Source organism: Lipotes vexillifer, unplaced genomic scaffold (genome assembly GCF_000442215.2).
Source record: "Lipotes vexillifer unplaced genomic scaffold, Lipotes_vexillifer_v1.1 scaffold156, whole genome shotgun sequence".
Taxonomy (NCBI): Eukaryota; Metazoa; Chordata; class Mammalia; order Artiodactyla; family Lipotidae; genus Lipotes; species Lipotes vexillifer.
Window position 1 is genome coordinate 209,907 of NW_006770074.1, and position 22,515 is coordinate 232,421.

Consider the following 22,515-nt stretch of genomic DNA (forward strand, 5'->3'; position numbering starts at 1 on the left):
TAGGGAAAGTTTCCAGACAAATATGAAATTTCTGTTTCATCTATGTCCTATAATATACTTTAAATCAGCTTCATGCTAATAATTAAAGCAGTACTTTTGATATTTGGAGCTCTGCATTCCATTTCCACCCCAATAAGGTTAAGCGGAAAAATGCACAAAATCCATAATGCAACTGTAATATCAAGCTAACAAAATAAATTCTATATTTTGTAAGTCCACAAGAGTTAAATCCCTGAACAAGAAATAATGAAAGTAACCTATTACTTATTAAAATATTTTAAGGAATTTACATTATTCTTTAAAGCAAGAAAATAATACCATTATATATACTGCAACTTAATCATACTGAGCCGATATGCTTAATTCAACAAACACTTGGTTCCACAAAGACTTTGTTAGGCTACTACCTGCCTTTATCACACAAAGCTATTTCAGATCTCAGGTTAGCCCATAACACAACCTAATTTCTGATAAAATGACTTATCTAATAAACTTCACTGAGACTAAAACTGATCTTCAAATCAAGACCCAGAAAACACTAGAAAGATCAACAAGTATTTTTTAATGCTCTCTACAATTACCAAAAAAAATCAACTCATTTACTCATTCTTTGCTCTATTTCCAACTTTCTCACTTACTTAAGGAGAATCTTAAGTAAATGATGAGTCATATCTGGTAACAAGTTTTTAAGAAGTAAGGAGGAAAAATACCAACACCCTCATCAAGCATTAATATTTTAACTTACAAAAATCCTGGATATAAACTGTATAGTCCATATAAACATTCAAATATATCCAATACTTTAATACAAATATACTCAAAAATCTAACCTCATATATCTTTAGCAAAATCCAAATGAAAACACTGATATGAAAGTATCTATTTAAGAAACTGAATATAACATTGAGTCAAGTATTTTATCTTATTCTCTATCACTAAATTATCTGTAACTAGACATCGATACCATTTTAACATAAATGTATAGCTGTAGTATAAGAATACATAGCAAAATGCATAATTGAATATATGAATAAAACTTACTGTCATCCATCTGGAGACTTGGTGGGCAGTAGAATTTTTTATGGGTAATTAAATTTGGTAATCCTCTGAAGAGACTGCGGCATAATTTACATTCAAAAATAGTGTCCACATCTTTTAATAAAATATGCTTAAGTTGTTTAGTTCCTGAAGGAAAAAAGAAAGGAAAACTTAACACAAAAGGTAACTTTAACATGCAGTTTTAAACTGGGCAACCACTGTTGACAATCCAAAGGTGCAGTTTTACTCTTTAAAAACAAAGTACGGGCATTGCCAATGTCTACCACACTATACTCAGAACTAAGTTATAAACTAAGTTCTAAGCAAAATTCTACTATCATTTGGATATTAGGACAGCTGAAATTGATGGTCTTTTTCTAATTCAACAGCCAATCAATTCCTGGGCTATCTTAACAGTGGTTCCAACATCTGGTTGACCATCACGATGACCGAGGAATAAAGAGGTACATGACCCACTCCTGGAGATTCTGATTCAATAGACCTGGAGTGTGAACAGAAGAATTAAATGCCACCCCAACCCAAGTTTTTGGCTGGTTCTTCCAGCTCTCTTTCACATTAGGAAGTAAACATGAGTAATACACTTTCCCCGATTCCTTAAAGAAGGTCAAAACTGTGTCACAGGATTGTCTGTGACTTTCTTTTTAAATTCAGCTTACATTACTTCGGGTTCTGGGGCAACGTGGGATTATGGCCATTCAGTGTGAGAGTAAAGAATCCTTGTCCACAGTTTTGAATTTTGCTTAGGTCTCTTAATACCACTAGAAATTTATTCAAAGCCTTTCTCCCTCAAAAACTCACCCTAATTGCAATAAATTAAATATTGATATAATTACTACTTTAAAGCCTGTCTTTTCCACTAGATTATAAATTCCAAGGCAGCCAAGACCAAGCCTGCCTTATTTACAGCTACAAAGTGTTCAGCTCTAATAATGCTCAATAAATATTCGTTGAAGAATTGCCACTGATCTACAGAATCTAAGCATTATTATGATGGAAGATCAAAAGGCAGAGAAAAAATAAACAGCAACAAGCACTCTTTAAATCTTTAAAATAAAACACAAATAGAAGCTCTTCTGTCACTACTTCCTACAGGTCTTTGACACAGGTAAATTGACAAAAGTGATCTGCAGTGTTCACTAATTAAGGAGCCTTTGGTTTCCTCAAAAAATGATAATAATATTGACTTAAATTAAAGAAGGGAGGGCTTCCCTGGTGGCGCAGTGGTTGGCAGTCCGCCTGACGATGCAGGGGATACGGGTTCGTGCCCCAGTCTGGGAGGATCCCACGTGCTGCGGAGCAGCTGGGCCTGTGAGCCATGGCTGCTGGGCCTGCGTGCCCGGAGCCTGTGCTCCGCAACGGGAGAGGCCGCGGCGGTGGGGGGCCCACATACCGCAAAAAAAAAAAAGCGTCCTGAAAAATACCTAAGACTATCTAGGTGCACAGTGTTCCATCATTCAACAAGCGTGACTATTAAGCTCCAAGACTACTAGAGAATAAACACCATCTCATTAGCATAATTAATACTGTAGGATCCATAAAGGTTAAGCATTTCTGATTCAATCTTATGCAATCTGTTTATATTTAATTATTGTACTAATCATCATGTTGCATTTTATCATTTTGAAAACAAGCCAGCCCTCAAATTTCTACTGCAACAAGATTACCACATTATCAGAACTTTACTAAGTCTTTAGAGATTCCAATTTTGATTATCACCTAGTCATGTGACCTTAAAGGGCTATATAATCTTTGCACCTTGGTTTATTCATCTTTTAAAACAAACAAACCAAACCTATCTTGGAGAATTATGAAAGAAAATATGAACCTAAATTCTAGAAGAACTAAATTATAAATCCAGGTTTCTACTGATAAAAAAAAAATATATATATATATATATATATATATATAAAATAACTTCTACTATTTCCCAATCCAACTCAAGGTTTAATTTGGTCCACTAGACCATACTACTGCAAAATCAGAAAACACACATTTTTAAAGACTCAGAGGATAGCTTGGGTATTATACTTTGTATAAAAGTAAGTTCTCACACACACACGCACACACACACACACACACACTTCTCTAGTTTATTTCACATTACAAAATATATTGCAATAAAGTGCTAATGTATTTAGTTCATAGTTAATCTCATAAGTCACTGACAAACTATGAGAGGTAGGCTGAAGATAAAAAAACACTTTAGATAAACCTCTCCAAGTGATCTACATATAGTTCTCCGTAAGTGTAGGTGGGTGTGTTACCAGACGGAAGAAAACATGGGAAAATTCTGCACTTTAATTATAAATTAAAAGACCAGCTAGACGCATACTACAAATTCAATTCTGTCTCTAAAGGTAGTTAAAAAGGACTGAAGAGGGACACAGAAATAATCTGAACTAGGATTAGCTTAAGAATTCTACTGAAGATATAACTAGAACGTACAACATGAAGTTATACATAAAAAGTTATTTGTAAAAACGTAAAACTGCATCTCTAAATCAGGTTCTCTCAATCAACCATAAAAAAACAAAAACAGTATCAATTTCTTCTCTAGTCCCAGTTACACAGTTATATTCAGTAGAGAGCATATATTTATGCACAGTAAGCACCCCCCCCCCCAAAAAAAACGAGTTGGGGCTAACCTTGACTCATCAATCTTTTTTTTTTTTAACATCTTTATTGGAGTATAACTGCTTTACAATGGTGTGTTAGTTTCTGCTGTATAACAAAGTGAATCAGCTATACATAAACATATATCCCCATATCTCCTCCCTCTTGCATCTCCCTCCCCCCACCCTATCCCACCCCCTAGGTGGACACAAAGCACTGAGCTGATCTCCCTGTGCTATGCGGCTGCTTCCCATTAGCTATCTATTTTACATTTGGTAGTGTATATATGTTCATGCCACTCTCTCATTTTGTCTCAGCTTACCCTTCCCCGCCCCCATGTCCTCAAGGCCATTCTCTACCTCTGCGTTTTTAATTCCTGTTCTGCCCCTAGGTTCTTCAGAACCATTTTTTTTTTTAGATTCCATATATATGTGTTAGCATACAGTATATGTTCTCCTCTTTCTGACTTACTTCACTCTGTGTGACAGTCTCTAGATCCATCCACCTCATTACAAATAACTCAATTTCATTTCTTTTTATGGCTGAGTAATATTTCATTGTATATTTGTGGCACATCTTCTTTATCCATTCATCTGTCGATGGACACTTAGGTTGCTTCCATGTCCTGGCTATTGTAAATAGAGCTGCAATGAACATTGTGGTACACGACTCTTTCTGAATTACGGTTTTCTCAGGGTATATGCCCAGTAGTGGGATTGCTGGGTCATATGGTAGTTCTATTTTTAGTCTCTTAAGGAACCTCCATACTGTTCTCCATAGTGGCTGTATCAATTTACACTCCCACCAACAGTGCGAGAGGGTTCCCTTTTCTCCACACCCTCTCCAGCATTTATTGTTTGTAGATTTTTTGATGATGGCCATTCTGACCGGTGTGAGGTGATACCTCAACCTCATTGTAGTTTTGATTTGCATTTCTCTAATGATTAGTGATGATGAGCATACTTTCATGTGTTTGTTGGCAATCTGTATATTTTCTTTGGAGAAATGTCTATTTAGATCTTCTGCCCATTTTTGGATTGGGTTGTTTTTTTGATATTGAGCTGCTTGAGCTGCCTGTATATTTTGGAGATTAATCCTTTGTCAGTTGCTTCATTTGCAAATATTTTCTCCCATTCTGAGGGTTGTCTTTTCACCTTGTTTATGGTTTCCTTTGCTGTGCAAAAGTTTTAAGTTTCATTAGGTCCCATTTGTTTATTTTTGTTTTAGTTTCCACTTCTCTAGGAGATGGGTCAAAAAGGATCTTGCTGTGATTTATGTCATAGAGTGTTCTGCCTATGTTTTCCTCTAAGAGTTTTATAGTGTCTGACCTTCCATTTAGGTCTTTAATCCATTTTGAGTTTATTTCTGTGTATGGTTTTAGGGAGTGTTCTAATTTCATTCTTTTACATGTAGCTGTCCAGTCTTCCCAGAACCACTTATTGAAGAGGCTGTCTTTTCTCCACTGTACATTTCTGCCTCCTTTATCAAAGATAAGGTGACCATATGTGCGTGAGTTTATCTGTGGGCTTTCTATCCTGTTCCATTGATCTATCTTTCTGTTTTTGTGCTAGTACAATACTGTCTTGATTACTGTAGCTTTGTAGTATAGTCTGAAGTCAGGGAGCCTGATTCCTCCAACTCCATTTTTCATTCTCAGGATTGCTTTGGCTATTCGGGGTCTTTTGTGTTTCCATACAGATTGTGAAATTTTTGTTCTAGTTCTGTTAGTGTATAGGAATGCCAGAGATTTCTGTGCATTAAGTTTGTATCCTGCTACTTTACCAGATTCATTGATGAGCTCTAGTAGTTTTCAGGTAGCATCTTTAGGATTCTCTATGTGTAGTATCATGTCATCTGCAAACAGTGACAGCTTTACTTCTTCTTTTCCGATTTGGATTCCTTTTATTGCAATGGTAAATGGGAGTGTTTCCTTAATTTCTCTTTCAGATTTTTCATCATTAGTGTATAGGAATGCAAGAGATTTCTAGGCATTAATTTTATATCCTACTTTACCAAATTTTATAGCTAAATTACCAAATTCACTGATTAGCTCTAGTAGTTTTCTGGTAGCATCTTTGGGATTCTCTATGTATAGCATCATGTCATCTGCAAAGAGTGATAGTTTTACTTCTTTTCTGATTTGGATTGCTTTTCCTTCTTTTTCTTCTCTGATTGCTGTGGCTAGGACTTCCAAAACTGTGTTGAATAATAGTGGTGAGAGTGGGCAACCTTCCTGATCTTAGTGGAAATGGTTTCAGTTTTTCACCACTGAGAACGATGTTGCCTATGGGTTTGTCATATATGGCCTTTATTATATTGAGGTAACTTCCCTCTATGCCTACTTTCTGGAGTTTTTATCATAAATGGGTGTTGAATTTTGTTGAAAGCTTTTTCTGCATCTATTGAGATGACCATATGGTTTTCCTCCTTCAATTTGTTAATATGGTGTATCACACTGATTGATTTGCATGTATTGAAGAATCCTTGCATTCCTGGAATAAACCCCACTTGATCATGGTGTATGATACTTTTAATGTGCTGTTGGATTCTGTTTGCTGGTATTTTGTTGAGGATTTTTGCATCTATGTTCATCAGTGATATTGGTCCGTAGTTTTGTTTTTTTTTGTGACATCTCTGTCTGGTTTTGGTATCAGGGTGATGGTGGCCTCATAGAATGAGTTTGGGAGTGTTCCTCCCTCTGCTATATTTTGGAAGAGTTTGAGAAGGACAGGTGTTAGCTCTTCTCTAAATGTCTGAACAAATCAACTGGTCAGACCACAACTTTTCAATGTGTAAAGCAGAGTAAGCTTCCCTGTAAAAGCAGCACCTTTGTGACACTTTAACTTTAGTATTCCTCTCCTTTTTCCTCTCCCTCTCCCTCTCCTTCAACAGAATCCACACCAACCTCCTCATAATCCTTCCCAAGGGCAGTCATGTCCTCACGGGCCTCAGAAAACTCTCCTTCCTCCATGCCCTCACCCACGTACCAGTGAACAAAGGCACACTTGCCATACATCAGGTCAAACTTGTGGTCCAGGTGAGCCCAGGCCTCAGCGATGGCTGTGGTGTTGCTCAGCATGCACACAGCTCGCTGTACTTTGGCCAGGTCTCCACCAGGTACCATAGTGGATGGCTGGTAATTAATGCCAACTTTGAAGCCAGTGGGGCACCAGTCCACAAACTGGATGGTACGCTTGGTCTTGATGGTGGCAATGGCAGCACTGACATCTTTGGGACCCATGTCCCAACATGGTACAACAGGCAGTAAGCCATGTATTTACCATGGAGAGGGTCGAATTTCACCATCCGGTTGGCTGGCTCAAGGCAAGCATTGGTGATGTGTGCTACAGAAAGCTGTTCATGGTAGGCTTTCTCAGCAGAGATGACAGGGGCATATGTGGCCAGAGGGAAGTGGATAAGGGGATAGGGTACCAGGTTGGTCTGGAATTTTGTCAGATCAACATTCAGGGCTCCACACAATTTGACCTATCAACCTATTCAGGTTAGTATTACGTTGGGCGCTCAACATCAAGGTTTCTATGACAAATGATAGATGGCCTCACTATCTACCGTGAAGGCACAATCAGAGTGCTCCAGGGTGGTGAGGATGGAATTGTAGGGTTCAACTACAGCTGTGGAAACCTGAGGGGCTGGGTAAATGGAGAACTCCAGCTTGGACTTCTTGCCATAATCGACAGACAGATGCTCCATCAGCAGGGAGGTGAACCCAGAACCAGTTCACCCACCAAAGCTGTGGAAAACCAAGAAGCCCTGAAGACTTGTGCACTGGTCAGCCAGTTTCAGAATTGGGTCTAAGACAAGGTCAATGATCTCCTTGCCAATGGTGTAGTGACCTCAGGTATAGTTATTGGCAGCATCTTCCTTGCCTGTGATGAGCTGCTCAGGGTGGAAGAGCTGGCGGTAGGTGCCAATGCAAACTTCATCAATGACCGTGGGTTCCGGGTCTACAAACACTGCCCTGGGCACATGCTTGCCAGCGCCTGTCTCACTGAAGAAGGTGTTAAAGGAGTCATCTCCTCCCCCAATCATCTTGTCACTTGGCATCTGGCCATCGGGCTAGATGCCGTGTTCCAGTTAGCAGAGCTCCCAGCAAACACTGCCGATCTGGACACCAGCCTGGCCAACATGGATGGAGATGATAGCTGCTGTTTTGCGGCTGCCGAGCAGATGGCAGACAGGAGGAGGAGGAGAGGTTGTTGCTTCTTACAGCGCGACTCTTAGGCAGTCGATGTAAGAGGACCTGCCTGACTTATCAATCACAAATGCTCCACCACCCTTACGTCACCTATGCACACACACACATATACAAACACAGTTGTGTTGATCCAAGCATACCAAAATTCTTTCAGGTCCTTGAATTCACCAAATTCTCTCTCACTTACTTTTCAGGCCTTCAGCTATGTTTTTGTCTCTCTGCCTATAACATTCTCTCATTTCCCTGGTCTGGCTCACTTCTAGCAATCCTTCAGATTCCAGGTTAGATGTCATTTCCTCCAGGAAGCCTTCTCGGACTCCTCCTGTTTTTTGTTAAGAATTCTTCCCCTCGGGCTTCCCTGGTGGCACAGTGGTTGAGAGTCCGCCTGCCGATGCAGGGGACACGGGTTTGTGCCCCAGTCTGGGAAGATGCCACATGCCGCGGAGTGGCTGGGCCCGTGAGCCATGGCCGCTGAGCCTGTGCGTCCAGAGCCTGTGCTCTGCAAAACGGGAAAGGCCGCAACAGTGAGAGGCCTGCGTAGTGCAAAAAAAAAAAAAAAAAAGAATTCTTCCCCTATATTCCCCAGAGCACCCTATACATCTATACTACATTACCCCACTATCTTGTAATTAGTTACTTTTCTGTATCCCCATTAAACTGGAGGCTCTAAGAGGACAGAGAAGATATCTTTGATGCTCACCACTGTACTCCCAGCTTTCAGGACCAGGCCTGATGGGCATTTGTTAAATGACATACTGAAGAGCCTTCTCTATGTTTCAGAAAACCTTCCCTATAAGTAAGATTTCTTTTAAGTCTATGTAAAGTTGACCAGAAAGTCAAAAAAGGGACCTGAATGATTTTCCAATTCTGCTTACATACTTTCCAAATGAGAAAAATAAGATGTGTCCTCATTCCATAAATACAGGCAAAAGTTATTCCCTAAGTTAGTTTCAGTTACCATTTAAGGTTTTGTTGGTTTCCCATGGGGACATAACTGCTTTATTCTAATCAGCTACCTTTTTCTGATTGCTTTGCTCAATGACAGTTAGACACAGCCAACCAACTGTGCCTCTGTCAACAGTTAAAACTTTCTACAACCTGAAACATGAGACAAGACAGCAGCGAAAGTTCATCTAGACAGCCACAAAAGTTCTTCCACAACTCCTAACCCTGAGAGAGAGAGAGAGCCACGCTGCCTTACCCCTAATTATTCCTTTTCCTATATTTAACTCTCTTTCTTGCCTTAGGTTTTTAAATTATCTTAGACAATTTAGATATCTTAGATAACGTACTGCTTACATACTGCTTACATAGATCATCAATCAGTATCTTTCAAAAAACCAGCCCTCCAAAGGGAAAGCTTTTGATGCCTAGAAATTAACTAATTCATGAATATTTCAGATTATCACACATAATGGATGCTCAATAAAATTTAGTTAAACCTCACCAAGGGTTTCTCCTGTGCTATCAATTAATGCCAAACACATTGTATATACTGATAAAAATGTTTAAAAAATTATTTTCAAAAGGAATCAATATTCAATTTTACATTAGGTTCGGTGGCAGTCAGTTGACATGACATAATATTAATTCTAACTCTTCAGTGCTAGACAAAGATAAACTTTCCTTTTCTCCCTTAATATACTGATATGTTGATCAATGACAAGTTGCAGCAATAATGATTTTTAAATAGTATACTGCATGCTTTATTGTTGACTCACACATGAGCTCAGTTTCTTTAGGATGACTGTTTAACCACAATATCATCCCAACACTGCAAGCAAATCTGTAACTCATGTCATACCTCCTGAGTGCCAAGACCAGTACGAAGGGAATTTCGTACTGATCATCCTTAACGTAAGAAAACTTAGGAAAATTGAAATTGTTATCTCAAAACCACCACCTACAAAGGCTGGTTAAAAAAAAAATTACTAGATTAATTATGGAATACTGCCACATACTACAATAAATTTATAAGTAGAATAAAATTATTTTAGTGCCTACTTGGTGAATCTTTCGTTTAGTCTTACACACATTTATTGAACACCTATTAAATACAAGGTACAATGTTATTCACTGAAGACATGAGAAGTGAAGGATATGATCTGCGCCCTTGAGAAATTCCCTAATATAAATGGCTGCTCTCCTAGGAACACAGCCCCAGATGAGATGCTTTGAAGATGAATGTAAGAACAACAAATAAAACAAATCTACATTTTTCTTATTCATCCCCAAAATATGCAGTCTGATTTAAAACTTCCTACAGTTGCTATGTATCAACCAAAACAAAAAAAAACAAAAAAATCCATCATATAATATGGCACTATCTTATGTATCTCTGATAAATCACACTTCCAGGACAGAGGCATCACCATCCAGTCATAGCTTACACTAACTCCAAGAAATGTTGCTTTAAGCAATAAAAAATAAACAAAAACTCTTCTAAGAAAGTAAATGACCAAACTTAAATTTAATTAATGACAACAGCAAACATCACACAAAGCCAATTCTCATTTTTCACTGCAATTTATTCCTCCCTAAGATTCAAAAAAGATGCTACTTGCAAATAGTAGTAATGTGTTCTATAGGTAGAATCTTTTTTCTATAATACAGTTGACTCTTGAACAAACACAGGGGTTAGGGATGCCAACACTCTGCACAGTCAAAAATCTGCATAAAACCTACAGTCCTCCTTATACTCCCTTCCTCCATATCCTCACTTCTGCATCCTTGGATTCAATCAACCAAGGATCATCTGATACTCTAATATTTACTACTGAAAAACTCCGCAAAAAAGAGACCTGCACAGTTCACACCCATGGTGAATGTTGAAGAATCAGCAGTATAATACTGTAAAAAGAGATAATATATATTTCAAGAATTCAAAAAAAGATGTCAACTTCATATTAAAGACCAGTTATGAATACTGGACAATTTCCCATTTTTCTGCTTCGAAACTTAGGGCACTCCACAGCTCCTTTGCCTCTACCAGAAGACTAAGCGACTAAGAAAGAATATTAAGCTCAATTAATCAATTATTTATAAATACCTCATGCAAGTACACCTTTTTTGTTATTTAAAATTTTGTTTCCGTTTGGGGAGAGAGGTTGGGAAAAGAAGGAAGCTAATATAAAAGTTAACAGAGGGAGGGTTGGATTGGGAGTTTGGGACTAGCAGATACAAACTAATATATAGAGGACAGATAAACAACAAGATCCTATTGTATAGCACAGGGAACTATATTCAGTATCTGATGATAAATTAAAATGGAAAAGAATATGAAAAAGAATTAATATATACATATAACTGAATCACTTTGCTGTACACCAGAAACTAACACAACATTGTAAATCAACTATTTCTTTAAAAGAGTTAATAGATACGAGGGAAATTTGAAGACAAAAAGTCACAGACATGATCCTGGAAGGACTGACACAACTAAGGAAAGGCTCGAGCAAAGGGCAGGGCACAGTCAAGGTAGTACCTGACGCCAGGATTCAAAGCAAATAGCATGTCTCAAGTCACCCAACCATCAGGGATTTCAGAGTAGAAAATCTGCAGGTAGGGGCAAAACAGGCAGCCTTCTAAAAAAAAATGAGGTTATCTATCTATGGACAGATGTCAAACAACAGTGGAAAGTACTGTTAAAAAACCAAAGATACCTAACTATGCAGAGTCAGCTACTCCTTGTATTAGGAAGAAAGTGAGGAATATATGCTCATATGTGCGTAGAAGGTCTCTAGAAGAAGACACAAACCATGTAGCTGTGCTGTCTGAACAAAGACACTTTTGTATTTCTGTATACCCTTTTATACCTCTTTATTATTTTTTTAAACCACTTATTCCAAAAAGAAAAGTCTATTCAGATTATAAGTTAAGCAGATAGAAATAAAGAGAGATTAGAGGTTGAGAAGTATTTGTAATTTAAAGCCAGGAAAACAGTCCAAAGCAAAAGCTGAAGTGTGAAGCAAAGAAAGTGAGTCAAAACTGGTCAAGCAGTCAGTACAGCACACATGGGGTTGGTAGACCTAAAATATGACTCAACTCTTTCCTCAGCCTTTTACAAACTTCCAGCTTGGGTAGGAATTAATACCAGGCCAAAGAGAGCCCAGTTTAGGCAGGAGACCATGAATCCCTTAAGCAAAGCTGATACCGGAGCTGAAGACAACTATCTTGAGCTTGAAGACAAAGGCAGATATCCTAACACATTACTACTGCCCAACCTGGTTTAGCCTCTGAAGGTTAACAAGAGCAAAAGCATAGACTTCAAAGTTCTATCTTCAAATACCTGTCAGATACAAAACACCACCAAGACTGTTCTTTAAATGCAATGTGTGTGACCCAGCTGTAATGGAAAGAGCCTAGAAAGAGATGAGTCATTGAGGGGCTGCTTGGGAGTAGAGTGAGACCGGGAGAAACTTACACGAGTCTCAGGATGAGAAGGGATCTTAGACCCTAAGTCATGAGGCCCAAACTTCCAGCTCATCCTCTCAAGGTTTCAGTCAGCCAAGGCTTAAATACCTCAGTGCTAAAGAAGAGCTACCTTAGGAGACTTGAGATTATCCAGATACGTTAAGAGATTACTATCTTGAGGAAATCAGAATTACTGAGCTATGAGATACACTAATGAAGTAAAAGAATTCCTTTTTTAATCCAAAATTAGTTTCTTTGTACCATTCAGCAATATTTCTAAATCATCTCTAATTTAAATGATAGGGTACTTAGAGAATTTAAATTATAGTATTTTCAAAATTTGCTTGGGGGAAAAAAAAAACTCAGAAGGCAAATTTACCAGGGACATTTAAGAAAGAACATATTACCCATTTCACAGTCCCTTTCCTTCAGCTTTGTAAAGAAAGAGTAAACACAGAAAACAGATACAACCACAGTGCAATGAAAAAACACATAATTTCCTTTTTAAATATTCACCTTCCAAAGTCAAAAAAATATATAGATTTTGGGTACAGGAGCTTGTTGAGAAGGTATTTTTTACAAGACAAAGCACAAGTAAATGAAACAATTCTAACTTCCTAATCAAATAACACTATAATAAACTGAAGCAGTATAAAATAACTTCGTAAATCCCAAATTATGAATTTTTAAAAAAGAAACCTATAGCAAGGAATATGACTAAGTGTGAAGCTATTACCTTCATTTCCATGATATGAGAAAGAACAAAAAGAATTTATATATCTATACTAAAAGTAGCTAACAGAAACTCTAACTACAAATAAAAACTAACCATTCTTCTGTTATGCCAGAAACGTATTTAAATACTGCCTCTAATTAGAAAAATTTTAATTGTATTTACCACAGGAGAATTTGACGTATTATTTATTTCTGTTTACCAAGGTCAATTATCAAAAGTAAAAAACAACAAAAAACACAGTAAAATACGTTATACCACCATCCAACATTAAGCATAGGCATATGGTATACACGAAATACTTACTGATTTAAATATACATAAAAGCAATGCCATAAGGACTACAGATGACAAGTGTAAGAAATGAATCTTAGACTCAAATTAACTTTATTTTAGATTAAAGAACAATCTACTTCTTAGAATCCTAAAGTAAATCAAATAGATACTACTTCCCTTTTAAATGATTTAAAAACAAGCACCTCAAAAAATTTCTCAATACAAAACAAATGGTTTCATATAAATTATCTTTTTCTTTGAATCTCAGAAATTTTTCATTACGATATAATAAGCTTTAAAATAATAACAAAAGATATTCTAACCCTTTAATTGCCCACCACTTAGGTGTCCATCAGTCATGTATGTTTGCTTGTTCATATTTGATTTAATAGCCTGCAATGTCAGAGAAGCCAAATCCACAAGAAGTGGACAAGTGGATCATAAGAATCACAGCAACCTAAGACTTTACAGAACACTGTAGTTCTAACAGTTCTCAACCATTTATACTTAGTGAGCAACACCTACTTTAGAGCACTGGATTGTAACTGCACAAATATACTTATTATATATCCATTATTATAGTAATCTAATGGAAAGAAAAGCTAAACAAATATATCTAAATATCAGGGCTGGAATAATCTTTTTTCTATCTGTGCTCTACTAAAGATATTGAAACTCCAGGGTTAGGTAGGAGATGGTGAGTCACATAAACAGAGATGATAAAGTAATTAATCTAGAACAAGGGACATCTCAGACATTCCGAGTAAATAATCTACTCTGTCAAAGCTCATAAAGACCCTGTATAATCTACTACCGTCCTTTGAGAGTTTATAAAGAACATGCCAAAAAATAACAATGAATCTTTGCCAGCAAATATACCACATATTTCTTTAAACCATACTAAATACTTTTTAAATTAGTATATAATATATAGTACTGAAAAGGAATCTCTATCAAGTCAATATTTACTCATCCACTTTTTAAAAATGACAATTAAAAGTATTCTGTAAAGAAAACCAATGTATACATTTTATTTTTAAAAAATTATTTCTAAGGATTTCTAGGTAGTTTTTAGCTACTATGTGAAGATTGAAAATACATCCTAAAACATTCATACCTGATCGAAAGCACTCAATTATTTGCTGAATACCAGATTTGGATGTCTGTAGTGGTTGCTGTAACAAAGGAGCATCTCCAGGTTCCAGGATATAAACTACATGGAAGACAAACACCCAACCCAATCCCCACAAAAAAAGGGTTATTTATTTAAATCATTTACTATTGAAGTAAAACAATGGTTTGCTATAATCATGTTAATGACAATCACACTTTTTTGTATATACTCCACCATTATCTTTGTAAGGCAAAATGAAATAATGGGAAAAATGTAACTAAAATTTTTCTCAATTCAAGGTGAAATTAAGGCTACTGAGACTATGCATTAAGTTCAAATGCAAAGATCTTACTATTTTGGTGTTAGTTAGTACATATTAGTCATGTTTGCCTTTTTTTCCCCTTGAAGAGGAACCACTACATTTAACCAAAATTCTAGGGCAATGATAACCTAGCCACACCTCATAAACCATTCCAAAACTCTCTGGACAATCTAGTACAGCTCTCTGGGCAATTAAGAGAGCAAAACTCAAAAACCACTGCCTAAGGAAAGAACTGGTCAAGTGCACAACGACAGATGTATAAGAAGTTCACTGCAGCTCTCTGCAGTACTGTAAATAATTGAGAAAAATTTCAAACAACTTAGAAGTCTCTCAAAAGGAACCAGACTAAATAAACTATGAAATATCCATACAACAGAATCTCTCACGGCTCTTACACAGCATGAGCTAGGTCTACATGTACTGACAACAAAGGATGTCAATACTACATTGCTAAGCAACAAAAACAGGTTATAGAATGTGACCTCAATTATATTAATATATATTTCAGTAGCTACAGAAAGAAATAAATTTAACATATGTGTGTGTCTATGTATAAATGCTAATATAAACACAGAAAGTCTGATGGGATACCAACGAAATTTAACAATGGTTCTTTCCATCGGGGTGGGCTTATAGGGGTGATTTTCACTTTCTGCCTCACACTTCACTAGCCTGGGCTTTTGGAAGTGTGCACTTTAGAAAGTAAGCATTTTTATAATAAATAAAAATAATATTCCCATTGTAAAAGTAAAAATTTTCATATACAGAGGTCTATATCATCCCTGCTTTCCAAAATTCCCAGAGTAGCAGTATAAACATATAATATAAATAAGATTATGGTAATAAGAAACAAGGTAACTGAAAAGGAAAACTGAAGTTTCCCATCAGATATCAAATAAAGAGATAGTTGTGGTGGAGAAAAACTGGTCATTTTAATTACCTCTTTTTTTTCAATATGTTATAATGTTTTACCGTCTTAACCCAGATGATATTTTACCATCATCTGCTCAGTGTGAGAAGATAAGGAGGGTTACTGCAGTAATGTGTGCTGCTACTGCTTCAGGGCCCAGGCTTGGACAGCATTTAGCTGTCTGATAAAGCCTGCTAGGCTATGTGTAGAGACACAGCCTTAGATTCTCATTTTGGTTTCAACTCTTAAAGTTCAGTGTACACAAAGGGGAGGAACTATGTCTCAGGACCAAATCATTCCATTAAGCAAAATTTTCCCAATTTTAAGAGAAACTCTGAGGTATTTTTAAGAACATACACACAAATACAACTCATTTTGGGAATATCTGACATTGGCACTAACTGCAGTGGTTAAGAACAGAAGACTCCAGACCTGGACTGATTGCGCTGAAATTCTTTTTCTACCGATAACTAGATACCACTAGGGCAAATTACACTCTCTGATTTCTCTGTTCTCATCTCTAAAATGCAAATAATAAAAGTACCCAAATCATAGGGTTGTGTGAGGATTAAATTAGCTAATGCAGGTACCTGGTTAAATCAGAGCCTGGAATATAGTAAAAGCTCAATAAATGTTCTAGCACCATCATCATCATAATCTACAAATCAACTGCCTTCCTGACACCAAAAACTGAAAAATCTTTTCCAAAGTCTAAGAGAAGTAGAATGCAACCCCTTAGAGAAACAACAGTAGAAGTTTGTAAGTAGACTGATGATATCATTTATTTAGGTTAGATGTTCTTTCCAGTATTTATACACTGTAACAACCAATAACTGATTATAAAAAATAACAACTACAGAAGATAGGGTAGAAGTTATACAATTTTAAAGAACTAAACAGCTCGAAGGCCTGGCTCTCTAAGTGACAAGAATTCTAGAAAGGAAGAATGAAAAAAAGAGTAATGAATAAGGGAGAAATATGGGGGAAAAAAATGGAAACTTCTCCTTAGAGCCCCCTTTCCTCATTTAGATACATGCTCCAGAAAACTTCCTGTAATACACTAACTTCCACTTCCACATAACAACATCTGATTTCAAAGCTAGAGCAAAATTTTGTTACCCATAACCATCACTGGTACCACCAGACTACATACACATCCTGAGATACCATTCAAAATAACCCCAGGGTTAGTTCAGTTATGAGTGGACACATTCATTTGGTATACACATCTGTGTAGGTCCCCTTGTAAGGAACTTTTCTTTCTTCATGAAAACATACTCTCATTTCTGAAAAAACTTCATATGTTAGTATTTTATAAAATTTCCTCTTACATTTTCTAACATCCCTCCCAAGATCAGGTTACATGACCATTCAGGAAAAAAACAGCATCTCTCTCCAGCCAAAAAACACAAACGCTCAGAAGTTAACACCTTTCTTTACATCCTTCCAAGAACACACTTCCCAGAATAAAACACCTACTTTTTTAAGAGTCTCTCCTACCTTAAAATAAGCCCCTTAAAATATCCTTCTACCTATGATGTCTGAAATTTGCTTTCAAACAGTAGAGAGTAGGGGAGCAGTTGGAGGATGGAGAAGGGAATTGTGGGGAGGGGAGAATACAGATCAAAAGAGCTTGTCCACATATTGATAACTGATGGAGTTGTGTAATGGCTACATCAGGTTCCTTATACCATTCTCTCTACTTCTGAACATTTGAAAATTTCTCTAACAAAAAACTTTCTTAAAACATAACTAAGAATATATTTTACATACACTGATAGACTTACAACACCACCCCTCAATACAAATTGATCCATCCTATCAAGACCTGCTCAGGAACACACTGCTCTCACTCAGAACTCACCTATCGTTCATAATCCAAAGGAGGCCAGACCTCTTGGGAGAGCTCATTAAAAGAACTTCTCAAACATCATGTCACCGTCTTTCCTCCATCTGAGGGCATCCTCTTTTTAAAACTACCATAACATATCCCTCTCAATAATGGAAACATCCTCCCACTTGGCCCATACCTTCCTCTGAAATAATGACAATTAACTACCCTGTAAGTTAAACTTTTGGCTTTCCACTGAACTAAATCATCAGAAAGTGTTTACTTCTAACTAAGAAAGCGAAGAAATACCAACCACTTTTGACATGACAGTCTGAAAAATAAGTTGCATGGGAAAAGTTCCTGGCAAAATAAAGTTGACATTTTTCAATTAATGCAACTTATCTGAATTTGTGTTAATGAGGGAGAAAAAGCAGCAGAAAAGTTCCAACACATATTTAAAAGTTCAACTCTGGAAAACCTCTTTAAAAAGACATTAAAGTATCTAGAAAACTTTAATTACCAGAATATATACTTTATAAATAAGGTATGGTCACAAATTATCTTTCTTGTTTACTTACGTCTATCTCTTCCCACTCAAATGTTCCATGAGGGGGTGAGCTTATCTGTTTTGTTCACCACTTATATCCCCATTGCCTTGAATAGTGCCTAGCACCTAACTGGTGCTCAATAAAGATTTGTCAAAGAAATAAAGAAATGAGTGACCAAATAAATTTCTTCCTAAAAAAGAAGTTTTAATATGATGATTTAATTAACTAATGCAACTCAAATGACTTCTCAGAAAAAAAAAAAAATGGAATAAAAAGACAGTGGAACACAAGTATAAGAAGTCATTCACAGCTTTCTACTTCAAAACTAGCAAAATCCATTCAACATTCGGCAAAACGTTAAGTGATATATCATCACTTCAAAGATACAAAATATGCAGCAGAAAGGATGGTGAAAGGTAGGTAGATCAGGGAACAGTTGAATAAACACTGGATTCCACCCTGGGATTGCCTGTTTTACTAGCAGAGGTATTATTTTCGGCAAATCAGTGGGGATACGGTCATAGTACAAATTTTATTCTCATGTGTACCAAAGTGTTCCGAAAATAGTTCTTCCCCTTTTACCACTGCCATTTTTTCCCATTATACAAAAAAAGTACTCTACTTTACATGAACTCTACTGTGACAAAACCAAGTACATTAGTGCAGTTAAAATACTCCAACAAAAAAAACAAGCAAAAGTATTAAAAAGTCCTAATAACTTTTAGGTCAAAAATAATGATAAACAACTGCCTCTGAACTGTAACAGAAGAGCCCTTAGTTGGTTTAGTGACTGTGTATTCAAGGATTCCCTTTTTAAGCTGTACCTCTAAATGTCTGTGACAAAACACATCATACTTCTAATAAGCAGAGAAACTAATAGGAGTTTATATATCACATTTATTAAAGTGCTGTAATACTCTTCATGAGACTTCAAAAAGCAACTTCCTCATTTCATAAAATCAACTCAAAAGAGTTCCACTGAACAAATATCCTAAAAATATTTATGTATTCTACCTATTCAGATTTTGCAACAATGTGTTCTGTCCAAGAAATTTCTTTAAGAGGTGCCACTTAACAAAAGCTGATTCTTCCAACAAGTTGACTTCAGCAAACTTTTCTTAGCCCAAACTAAACTCATTTTTAAGTTTAAGCATTATTCTGTCTTTAAGCACTATCAAAGCATGAGAAACTTTTAGTTTTTAAAAATTTACATGAAACAGCTTCCTCGAAGATAAATGCCAGTATTCTACTACCCATTTTTTTCCTTTCTCTTCAGTTTTAAACATTCACAGAGCATGAGGGTATACTACTAACTGCAGGCTGCCTTGAAAGAAAAGGAAAGGGGATTGAGTAATTGATCTTGTGGAAAAGATTTAAGGTGACACTTGCAATACTTTTTTTTTTAAGAGATCAAGCAGGGGAGATCTCTTGTTTGTACAAGCTTTTAGCTTCATAACTGGTTTTATGCTGGGGGAAATTATAGCCTGCTTAGTTAGGAAAGTCTTCTTGGGCAGGAGGTAAGGAGAAGTAAAAGAAAACAGAAGGCAGAGTGGCTCTGGTGGAGGGCAAACTAACTGAAGAAAGGCGTATACCTGGTTCACAGCATCCGTGATGATGGTGGTCAGTCTGACAGTATTTGTCCCTTAAAGGCATTTTCAGTGGGCGCGACCTACTTTCCTTTCACTGTAAGAAGCTCTTCATTGCGGCTTGGCTGTTGAAAGAAGCACAAACCCGTCACTCAGCCTGAACTTCCTGGGGGGATTCTGGCTGCATTTTCCAGAAACGTTCCCCTCACCCGCCCTCCGCTTGCCCTCCGCTTGCCCTCCACAGCCCTGCACTCTCCTCTCGAACTGAAAAAGAAAAACGCACGAAGGCTTCTTCAGCCCGAACTCCCGCACAGGTTCATCGCCCTACCCGGAAACGCAGCCCCGGGCGCGCAGGGCAAGGGCCTGGCCGGCTGCGCGGGCGGCGGCGGTGGTGGCGGCCTCGCCTTCCCGGGCGGGCGCGCGCGGAGACGGAGGCGCGGAGCGCAGCGGGCACGGCCGGCGCCGGGGCCCGTGGGGCGGGGGGCGCGGCGGCCGGGCGGCCGAGGTGTAGCTCCCGCCGGCGGCCGGCCCACGTCGCGCCCTCCCGCGACGCACGTGCGCCAGGGTCTCCCCGGCTGGACCCCCGTCCCCCCAACCAAGTGCGCCCAACTTACTGAACTCTTAGGGCGGGCCGACGGGCGGGCGGAAGGAAGGAAGGCAGGCCGGACGGCCGCGGGGACAGCCTGGCGTGAGAGGCGGCTTCGGGCCCCACCTGGCGCAGCCTCGGCGGACCGAGCGAAGGGGCCGGGGTTCGGGCCCGACGCGCTCCCAAAGATTCCCCGCCGGTGCTGACGCGGAAGCGCCGCAGCTCACCACGTCCCTCCGCGGCCCGAGGCGACGGCTGTGGCGGCGGCTCACGGCGTCCCTCCGCGCTGTGGAGCTGGGCGGGCGGGCTGACGGCGCGCGGGCGCAGGCAGTTGACAGGAGGTACCGCCCCGCAGCCGCTGCCGCCGCCACCAAAGGAGCCGGAACGGGAGCGGGCAGGACCCGAGGCGCCCCTTGCCAGGGCAACGGCTGCCGCCGGAGCCCGGCTCCCCCCCAGCGCCGCTCCACCTGCGACGGTCCCTCAGGCTTTTGGAGAGGGGCGGGGAAGGATGGGGGTTTCCCCCGCCTTGAGCTCTTTTTGGTGATAGTTGTTGTTTCAGGAAACTTTATTAAGTCAGTCTCTCTCTTTCTCTGTCTGCCCCTCCACGAAGAGCCTGAGCTGCCGCCGCGGAGCGGATAGGAAGGGGGAAGCAGAGACTCGCCGGCTGCGACAGGGAGCGACTGACTGACCCCGGACGGAGATGGGGCGAGGGCAGGAAGTGACAAGCTCTCGGAGTGGGTGGGGGGAGTGTGGCCGGCACGCCCGGGAGCGCTGCGCGCATGCGCCCAGCCCGGCGCCCCCGACGGTGGGGTGGCGACGCTCTGCGGCCGGGCGCGGGGAGGGAGCCGGGGCGGGTGGCGCGGGACCGCGGCCCGGGTCTCGAAGCGGCCGTACTCCCGCACGTCCCCGGCGGACTGGGAGCCGAAGTCCTGGGCTTCGCGGGCCGAGAGGTGTGAGGCTCCTGGTGCGGTGATTGCGCCCGGGAGACGGGCTGCTGGGCAACCAAACTGTTGCTATCGCTTTTCTTCTTTCGGTGGAACCGAAACGGGAGGCTTGGAAAAGCAAGGGAGGGAACTGGAGGAAAAGGCTTGGCAAATGCGTAAGCCGTAAATCGTGGTGATTCCGAAAAAGTTGTCAGCGCATTTATAAATGGTACAAGTGGAACTTTTTTTTTTTTTTTAACGCAACAATTTCCGAAGTGTGTCTCTCAGAACTTCGGGGGTTTTAGCAGGTCCTTGGGAGGAATACAACCTAGTTGGTGGAAGATCGGTATAGATTGCAGCTGCGCTCCGCTTCTGGCACCTGAAAGTGAAGTTGGGTCACGTGGGCTGTACGCACTTTTTCTCGTCGGCGCTCTCTTCCAGCTTGGAAAATCCCCCAAGATCGCAGTGGTCTGTCAAATTCAGCAAACCCGTGTGCCGCTGCTCGGGGGCAGGAGAGACACCTCCCCCGCCTTCTCCCCGACGCCTAGGATAGAATTCTTGCTCCAGAAGCAAATATGAAAATTTTAAGACAGAAGAAGCCCCTCTGCTTTGTTTATCTCCATCTCTCGCCCCCCACACACACCCCCAAGATCCACTTCGTAGTTAGCTTGCCAGTTTTCGGATCCCTGAAAAACAAAGTTTCGTAGATAGGCTTTTGGAAAAACAAATGAGTGACTGAAATCTATTTTCAGAATTAAAAGTTAAGTTTGTAGTAGATCCAGTAATTGATAAATTTGTTACTGTAAAAATATTGAATGGAACATTTGCATAGGTCCTAAGGGATTGTAGCAGCTTGATTATAGGGGTGACAGGAAAAGGATAGGAAAATGAAAAACTTTTTAAAAGGAATTCCACGTACTGTACATTCTACATACTAACTGGTCACCTTAGTATGTTTGATCTTTTTATCTGTCCCATTGTCAAGAAGCAATACAAAACATCAAACTAAAATGAAATGCCACAATTTATAAACCAGTGTAAAATAAACTACGTCCACATGATGGTGTTATGAAGCCAATTTAAAGAATCACATTTTTATAATATTGTGTGTAATATGCTTAAGCAAAAAAATAGAAAAAAATTTTAAACGTGACCCTCAACAGTGGATTTTATTTAACACTGGGGATCTTTGGTAAAATTTGAGGTGAAATATTGTCTTCACTTTTGGAAGATCTTTTCCTACTCTAATAAGCAAATTTATCATGGGTTTAAAAAATGAATATACAGTTTTAAGTTTTCATAAACCTGAAAAGGCATCTCTTCGGATATGTAAGAGTTGTAAATGTTTGCTGACCAGATGTGAATAAAAAATGTTTAGTTTCCTG

At 39.2% G+C, this 22,515-nt stretch overlaps 1 protein-coding gene and 1 pseudogene across 3 annotated transcripts in view; both read right to left on the reverse strand.

The window, feature by feature from the left end:
• Positions 1–20,898, reverse strand: part of ZNF800 (zinc finger protein 800) — a 26,668-nt gene extending 5,770 nt beyond the window's left edge. The window contains exons 1-4 of one of the 3 annotated variants that reach the window (XM_007446000.1): positions 20,236–20,898; positions 19,628–19,746; positions 14,428–14,523; positions 1,042–1,185 (exon numbers count right to left, since the gene is read on the reverse strand). In XM_007446000.1, the coding sequence (XP_007446062.1) occupies positions 1,042–1,185; positions 14,428–14,523; positions 19,628–19,688 (301 nt within the window). In that variant the 5' untranslated portion in view covers positions 19,689–19,746; positions 20,236–20,898. The remainder of the gene's footprint in view (positions 1–1,041; positions 1,186–14,427; positions 14,524–19,627; positions 19,747–20,235) is intronic. The other 2 variants (XM_007446001.1, XM_007445999.1) reach the window with 2 other exon arrangements.
• On the reverse strand, positions 6,518–7,827 carry LOC103084071 (tubulin alpha-1A chain pseudogene; annotated as a pseudogene).
• Positions 20,899–22,515: the final 1,617 nt, after the last annotated feature.